Here is an 8,850-nt window from a genome sequence, read left to right as displayed (position 1 = left end):
TTTCTATTGAATTAAAAGAGATGTATTCACAAGCCTGCTTGTTTACAATTTAATAATGCTGCTTCACCTCACCGGACGTTTTGCTGCTTCATTCAGAACAGCAGAACATGGCACTATGCATACCTAGAAATTTAACCTATTTTGTGATGAAAATTGGAAGTACATTTTACTTTCATTGCGGTTTGAAATGCACTCATCAATGCTGATTCTTTCTAACACTGGAATATAAAAATAACATTGTAGTTCCCTTTAAAAAGCATTATAATTGAAAAAAAGGAAGAATATATAGTTCATGGAGATACTGTGGTTATTTTAATAAAAACAAGAGGCCTATTTTAGGTTTCTTTATTTAGTGTGTTCAGGTTTGGGCACTGGTTTTAAAGCAGGCTCCCAGGAGCATCTTTGTGGAAAATGCTACTGTTCGCTTTGTGGAATGTTAATTACTGTGGTCAGGCAAATAAAATGGCCCCGGTTCCTAAGAGACCGCTTCATGTTTTGAACCCTGTATTCCAAGGCTGTATTTCAAGACGGCGGTTCCTGTGATGTCTTTCATTCGCCACTTGGAAGAATGTGCCCAGTAACCAGAAGAGAATTGTGAGTCAGCAAGTCACTTGGAGTGGGAGAGGAAATGTTATCACTTAGTTCCAACGCTAGGGGCTAAAGGAGGACGCCCAGAACGATAACAAGAAAGTAATTCTAAATATACATAAAAATACATTATTTTTAATCATTTGAAATCTAGTTTTGTTCACTCGAAATTTGCACAAAGTTTAACAAATTCTGTAAAAGCGGTGACTTCTGTACTGCCATTTATTTTTAATGTAAAAGACAAAAGGCCTTTGAGTACGTTCTTTAATCACTGTGGAAAACATTGAAATGATTGTGTATACTGTAATTGCTATATCCCGAGTTTAAGAAATCCTGACACCAAGCCTGTAATCATCTTGTCACCTTGTCGCCGCCGCACTACACCTTTAGTTCAAAGGAATCCATTAGCCTCATGGAGCTAAATTTTGTGACACATCAATACCTTACTAACTAATGCTTCCTGTTCTTAAACTCAGCTTGGTATGAACCTTTAATAAAGATAATGCATAAAACCGGAGGCATCTACCACTAAAAGCCGACTTTGCAAAGCCGAATTGACTAGCTCAGTATTACTCGGTGATTGTCGTCTAATCTCCCAGATTGTCCCAGAGCTGCTGCAGTGTGCGCTGCAGTCTTCGACTCTTCCAACTCCAGCTTTCGTGCTGCAGCAGCAAACTCAATGTGCGAGACATGCTTGCCTTCGTCCTTGTATCTGGGTCTATTTGGATCGTGCTAGGTAAGCTTATTGCATTATCTGCTCGTACATCCTTTCTTCGAGAGTACAGTTAAGGATGTTTATTGTTATGTATTGAAGAAGTGAAACAAATGGGAAATAACGGGGATTTTCTGTCGTGGATACCGGCTTTTTGACTTTCAAAGCTTACGCTTAACATAATAGTACTCATGTATTATGTGAAGGTAGATATTTCACTGAAAATAATGGACGCTACACTTGGATTTTTTAGAAAATATTTATATAATTGAGCGTGGTCTGATTATTTTGCACTGACATCGTGCTTTGAACTAGATAACTTACACAGGCCTAAACTGAGAAACGAATGTATAGCCTAATGGTAATGCGGCTATAGCATTTCTTACCACTTTTACTAAGGCAATAGCTGATTTCTCGCCGGATGCTTGCATCAGCATGATGCACATTGCTACGGAGATGCACACTGCAGGAACCGGTATACAAGGAGCAATAGCAACCCATTCTTTGTAATGTTTTAAAACAAATGGGGTAAGCTTAAAACATATAATCGTTTCCCCTACAGTATGAACGGGTTTTAACAGTAAAATAATTTTTTGAACTATAATTATATGCACTTTAGAAAGGCTGCAAAACGCGACTGTGCCATTGTGATTCTTAGCATAAGCCGGTGCTTACATTCTGTTATCTCTTTATTAATTATATTTAGCCTTTCCACTAATAGCACGGGGGGCAATGCTACCGACGTCAACATTGTTTCATTCAAAATATTTAATGCGTTCAAATGTTTTTACTTGTGTTCGTTTTTGAACGGATTTTCAAAAGAACCTTTCTGTTCGTGTATTTCCTATAAAGAAAATAAAAACTAATGCTTAAGAGATTATGTTGTAAGAGATATATTAATAAAAATAGCCCATGTAGTTTGCAACAATAACGTTAGTGTTGTGCTCGTCGCACGGCGGATGGCCTGCTGTTAGCCTAGCGCATCTAAGAGAGGCAAGCGTGACTCAGAGGAGCTGTCCAGTGGCCATCTGTACTGAAACAGTGATCTAGAGTGGCAATTTTCCGACCACTTTCTCTGTTCGAGATAAAGTCAAAGTTAGACGTCTTTTTCTTCATTTATATCAGTTTATCTATTAAAATGTTCTATTCGTCTTTAAAACCCAAACGTTTTCCTTTTCTAAACAGAAGAACATATCAGAAGATTTTTTTTCAGTTTGGGAAATGTTTGAAAAAATTAATGAACAGGCTTAAGGTCAAGGGCAGTTTCTAGTTATGTAGCTAGATGTAGGCATTGATTTCATTACTATTGGTTCTTGAAGTATGGCTGATATTTTAGTAAGCAAACATTTATAATTTACTGTGTGGACTGCAGAGATACTTCCAAAGCTCAATAGTCTTTACTCCCTACTACTTCTTGATCTAAATTTGAATTATTGTTAAATTTGTTTGTTTTTTCAATAAATCAGATGAGATGTAAAAAAATGATTTTTCATCATTGCAAGGCTTATCTGAATAGTTTTATGTCCTAGAAAACATTCATTCATATATGTTTCATTATCCCACCTATTATATTTATTAAATGATACACAGTTCAGTGTAATGCAGCACATTCTCCCTGCTTTCATCCTTCAGAATTTGTTTCCCAGTTAAACCTATTCAAACGAACAGGATATGTCCTGTTCCTGGTACCAGTAAGTGATCTTTTAGAGCGTTCTGTTCCCAATTTTTCATTTTCTGGCCAGCCATGTTGGAATCACTAATGGTTTTCTTTACCATTTTTGCTCACAACAATGACAATTGCCCATCTGTCGAAGCCTTTCGTGTCTGTGGCACACTCCAAGTTCCACAGTGTCTTGTGGGAGAGCTTGTGCTGATTGAATGAGTGGTGAATCTCTCACTGACTTCACTGCCATTCACAGGACGTCAAACCAGATGTTCATAGAGATCCTTAGCCAGATAATTCCAGCTCTGCCCCCTGCCAACACTCTGCCACTTGGGGAATCCCAGTCATGTATGCCTAGTAACAAGACCCAAGATCAATCTCTTGACCTCTGCCATGTTTTTCCTTATAAAAGTTCACTCTGCTAAACCTTCATACTGTACATGTTTCCTATTTTGCCCTGCTTTTCCTATACTCATAATGTGTTTTGTTAGTTTCCAAGAGTCTGTGTCATCAGTCTTATTGTACCATATTGTTCTGTAGTTTACCTTAATTTAAAATTGTGCGTTGATGCTCTTTATTGCATTTTCCCATGATTTACCACAACATGCATACAGAATATAATATACTATTGTTAGATATGGGGGGTTATGAAAATGGTGAAAATCAGGATTTGACCAAGCGGTTAAGTCAATAAGTGAAATAATTATTCATAACCCCCAACTTGTAAGTGATTTCTCCAAAATATACCTGAGTGTTTGGTATAATCAGGGGCACGTGAATTCTTTGTTCTCTGGCACAGCTTTGGTGAGAGGGAGAGGAGTAATAATCCAGGCACACTTGGTTTAACAAATATTTATTACAATGACAAGACACAAACTACACTATACACAACAAAACATACAGCACACAAGTTACTCTATGTACAGTATTTACAAACAAGGTGTGTCAGAGGCCTAACATTCTGGTCACCCAGTAAACCCCAGACGGCTACTAAGCATTAAACTCTTTAATGCCCACAGAGGCCACATAAGAGATAAGCTTCCTTCTAGCTAAATACAATGCAACCTGCAATTAAATCTTTCTCTCTGCACCCCGGATGCCACTAAATAAATGGGAGCCAATATCCCTATCCATAAAAGTACACCCTAAGCAGGAACTGAGGTATCTTTTACCAAGGAAACCTAAATTCCCTAAAAACACACACTCTCTCTAGCAAGGTTCTAATACTTAGCTTTAATCAGGTTTGGTTTGGATGATCATGAAGTAGGGGCTTTCACCTGGTGCAAGCTTCAAGTCTCAACTCCTCCGGAGTCTTGTCTTTCCTCTTCTTGTTCCCTGCTTCTTGTTTTTTTTTCTCATTTTCATCTCTCTGTGCTGTTAGTGTGATCATATATTGTGTATTTCTGTACTGCTCCTTGACAATCATTAACTCATAACTTACAGTACCTAGGTACTGTATACCAAGGTAAACTTTCAAATTGTTTTTGCTGATGGGACCCCCTAGACCTCAGCAAACATCCTCTCAGCTTTGAAGCTAGAAGTGTTTACTCTGCCAAGTGTCACAAACTTTATCTAAAATCCAAGAGACACTTCTCAGTCACCTAAAGCTGTAACACTATAAAGATGAGGAGAGAAGCCCACCCTTAGAATCTATATGGTTTAGGTGCCCTTGTTAACAAATAAAACACCTGTTGACATGTCTTGAACTCATATGACATTCCTCTGTATGTATTTTTTAGTAACTTGATGAGGTTAAAATTAATTGATATTTAATAAAATAATTTGAAGGACAGCTGATATTGTTGAGGACAAAACAATTTAATGTCTGAACCATAAAAGTAAAAATAAACAGCAGGATTACCTCTGGACAGCAGTCTATCTTTGGTAATAGGTTGTAATCCTGTAGTAGGGAATCCTAATTGCTCCTGTCAGTTTGTAGATGAGGAGAGATGTGGGAGTCAGGCCAGATATGATCTTTTTTTTGCCTTACTCCCACTTTTGAAAGTCATACGCAGCCCTTTTCCCCATTCATTGGGTGTTAAATGAATTTAAGAATATCAGTTCCGCTAAATATTCAAATGACGCTGGGGGTGTTGGAACAAAGAAATAACTGAAAAGTGTGGCCACACAGGATGACCTGATGTTTGCTTGCGTATGGAGTTCTTTCCATTAACCAGGCTTTGCTAATGAAAGGTAGCCTCTCGTGACTGCTGGACCTACTTTCACCTGGTAATGGTTCCAGGGAAATGTAAACTAAAAAAAGTGCTGCACAGGGCAAATCATTTAAGATAACAAGGCGAATGCTCTGTTGCCATTTACTGTTGATTTCCCTGTTAGTTGAAATATAATCTTGACAGCCGTCAAAAGGGACCATATTTCTGCCATAGGTTTATAAAGAAAAGTACGTTTTCCAAAGCCTTGTACTAGCATTACTCACATGTTCAAATAGTTTGTTTTGAAAGGAAATGTGGTTGCAACATATAACAGTGACGTCTTTTACATAATAAAGAGAAGCTTTGAAAAGATAAAGATTAATGATCCTATATGATCCTATCATGCAGCCTATACAACATTTTAACCCCCCCACCCCATCCTCGCAAGGAAGGGGGGCTTTTTAGACTCATTGGCTATTCTATTAATGAAGAAATGTTGAATGGCATTGTTGTTTTATTTCCTTGTTAATGAACTAGTTTGAAAAGTAATCATTCTCAAAACCATTAGGTAAGTGGGTAATAATACAAGAAGTATTGAAAGAGGTGAAAGTTTTTGTAAACAAAACACATTTATAGGTGAAGTGAAATCAAATAGTTTTATTAATATCTTTTTTGTGTTTGATAGAATCATGAACGAAATGTGTATAATAATTAATGGCTTCTAGAAATGGCTTAAATCAATTTATCATTTGGAATAGATTATGATACTGTACTGTATAACTAAAATGTATCTAAACAATTTTTCTTAAAATAATTTTATTATCTTATATATGCAATCTTAAATCTTTAAGAAATTCATAAAATGAATTGATATCATTTTGGCCAGATTGTATATGAAATCCTATCAAGCGATATTTCAGACATTGTGTCAGTTGGTTCTGCTGAAGTTAAGCAGTGCTGGTACAGTTATGCGCTGCATAGGCCCAAAGGCTGAACACAAATAATGTACCATATTCCACACTAGTCCATATATGTATTTTTAGACATAAAATTTATTTTGGAATTCGTCAAGGTTTGACTATACAATGAGATATGTCAGGCAGTGCAGCATTAGCTTTTTCCCAGCTTCAGTTAATGATTTTCATCTGAAACATTAGATGAATATTCTGTGTGTATAAATATTGAGTCTTCTATGGATCTATGGCCCATGATGTGCTGATTCCACAGTTCTGCTGAATGTGCTGTAACTGTGTTACGGTGTGGAGTTATTTTTACCCTATTCATGATTAGCAAATTAATATAACAGGTCTCATTGGGGTTTTAGCTGTAGCTCTGTTTTCATAGAGGAACATTTTATCAACTGAAATTTTTACAGATATAGATGTATCAGCATCCTCATGGTAATGCGTCTTTTATTTAACCTTTTGATATTGTTATTCATTAAAGAATGCAGATGTTTCAGAATGCATTATTTAATACCCTCTCATACTTGGGGCCAGTTTTTCCAGCCACAAGCAGCATTTTCATAAGCAAATTTTCCAACTGAACTGTGGCATGCCCAAACAAAATAAACACCCTCTAACTCAGGGGTGGGCACCTTCTGGCACAGAGCGTACTGTAGAACATTAAGACATTTTACTGGGCAAGTTATCCGTTTTCATGTCATGTTCTGACATATATTTCACACAAGTGACTAAGAAAGAAATTAAAGTGAGCCTAACACATAATACCTAAAAGAATGTGAAACTTTTGGTCCAAAACAAAATCCCTAAACTGCTACTCAGAATGTGTATCTCAAACTAGAGAAAACATCAAGTCATCCTGCAGTATTTCAACATGAACTTTCAGAAATGTTATGGTTACAACCACAGAGTTTCATAATTATGACCAGTAAAAACTGCAAGTTAGATATATGAAAGACTGAACCATTACCTATTTATTTATGTTTCTACTGCATTTATCTATGTAGTGTACTGCACAAAGAAACTGTAGATTCCAGTATTCAAAGCAGACATTGCAGACTTTTGGCACTCTTCCTGAAAACGTTGTTGATCCTTGTCCTAACTGTTCTAATTGCTCTAACTAAAAGACTTGGCTCTCATTCCATATAATAATAATAAGCAGAATGCCACATACATTTTCAGGAATCCCTAGGTTGCCCTTTTGAAAAGGTACCAGTATTTTGTTAATGTGTAGCCCTCATTTCAGCTCTCAGTAAGACAATGCCCAGCCTGTGAATGATTTCTCAAGTCTCTCTCTAACAAGGTTATACTGTAGAAGGCGTCCCTTTCTCTTTGAAGTAAGAGTTGAAAGGGACTTCGTTCTTGCATTACTCAAGACATTACTGGTTGTGTGACCTAAGCAGCACTGTGTGGTAGCAAAGTGAGAAAGTGACTTTGATTTGAAGTGTTGGTGTCTAGGTCTTACTTAGGAATAAAAAAAAACCCTTTCACTAGTGTGTCCAAATAATATGGAAGGGATAATGCTCTATGTAAAAATCCTTAAACGCTAAAAAATACATTATATATACCTTTCAGAAGTACTATAAATGTACATATTTTACTGTAAATCAAACACAGTAAGCATCAGACACTGCTTAAGTTAGTTGCTAAGTTTGTCTTTATCCCGTGTGTAAACTGTGGAGAAAAAACTTTAAACTTTGAATCAGTTTCTCTTCTTATCTCTAGTCTGGCATGTGTCATTAGTAACACTATTGAAATCTCATAATCAAGTGTACTGAATTCACTTTGTGGTTGTGCAGTTTTTCTACAGGCAGTCAATTTTAAAGGGCTTTAAGGAATAAAACTAAATGTGAAATAGACTATTCTCTAGTGAGGGCATTTCTTATACTGTAGGTTCTCTTAAATTGACTGCAAGTAACAGCTCTACGGTACCTACATTTCATGTACACTCTTACTGTATGCCCAATGTGTAAACTCCTTTTTTTTTTCAAAGCCAAATTTTTGTTTAATGGATCAGTTTTGAACTGAAAGTGTTTTGCTCTGAATATCTTTCTGATTTCGTTAAAGTACATGACAGTAGCAGGGTGTCTATAGTATATATAATATCCTTACATATGTTCTGTGCAGCCTTAATGTCAGCGGAGGACAGGATAAAAGCATGTTCATTAAGGCCCCTTTATTCTGAGCCTAGAGAAGAAGGAAGACAGTCATATAAATGATTTTCAAAACCCTTCTGTTTGGAAAATAATGTATTTACCACCCCTGTAGGCTTTTAGTGTTATGTTTTGGCCGCTAATTTTGGGACATCTTTGTACAGTATGTGTGTCTGTGTGATTTGAATAAATTGTTTAAAATGAATGCCAAAAGAATGTGGCTGTATTGCTCTGTTTAAAAGGGCTCTATGGATTTTGCAGACTCAGGCTACAGTCTTTCATTAAATATACATCTTTTTATTTTTAAAATTATGAAATTTAAATGTTTTTTGTAATGTATGTTTAGTCACAATAGTCGTAAGTATTCAAGAGGTTGTTACATACATCTTAATTCCGCAATTCATTGAAAAGGTGTTTGAGAGTGTATACTAGGTAAGTGAGTTCTGATTTTAATATCAAGGGTATAGTCTGATATAGCCTTTTATTTCATAAAAGGGTTACTAATAAACTAGTTTCAAGTAAATTTATTGATTTTTTAAAAATGAGTATGGGTGTCTGCAAAGGAAAATAAACAGAAGTTAATGTCATGCTTAAACTAAAAACAAAGAGAAAAAGTACA

General features: G+C 36.1%; 1 protein-coding gene across 2 annotated transcripts in view; it reads left to right on the top strand.

Annotated features, from left to right (window-relative positions):
* Positions 1 to 976: 976 nt before the first annotated feature.
* The window catches only part of acsl6 (acyl-CoA synthetase long chain family member 6), a 34,471-nt gene continuing 26,597 nt past the window's right edge, over positions 977 to 8,850 (top strand). The window contains exon 1 of one of the 2 annotated variants that reach the window (XM_088931629.1): positions 977 to 1,324. In XM_088931629.1, coding sequence (XP_088787755.1) covers positions 1,279 to 1,324 — 46 coding nt within the window. In that variant the 5' untranslated portion in view covers positions 977 to 1,278. Of the gene's footprint in view, positions 1,325 to 1,729; positions 1,829 to 8,850 lie in introns of those variants that run through there. The other variant, XM_088931630.1, reaches the window with a different exon arrangement.

This window comes from Atractosteus spatula, chromosome 14 (assembly GCF_055471065.1).
Source record: "Atractosteus spatula isolate fAtrSpa1 chromosome 14, fAtrSpa1.hap1, whole genome shotgun sequence".
NCBI lineage: Eukaryota > Metazoa > Chordata > Actinopteri > Semionotiformes > Lepisosteidae > Atractosteus > Atractosteus spatula.
This window is presented reverse-complemented; position numbering and strand designations above follow the sequence as displayed.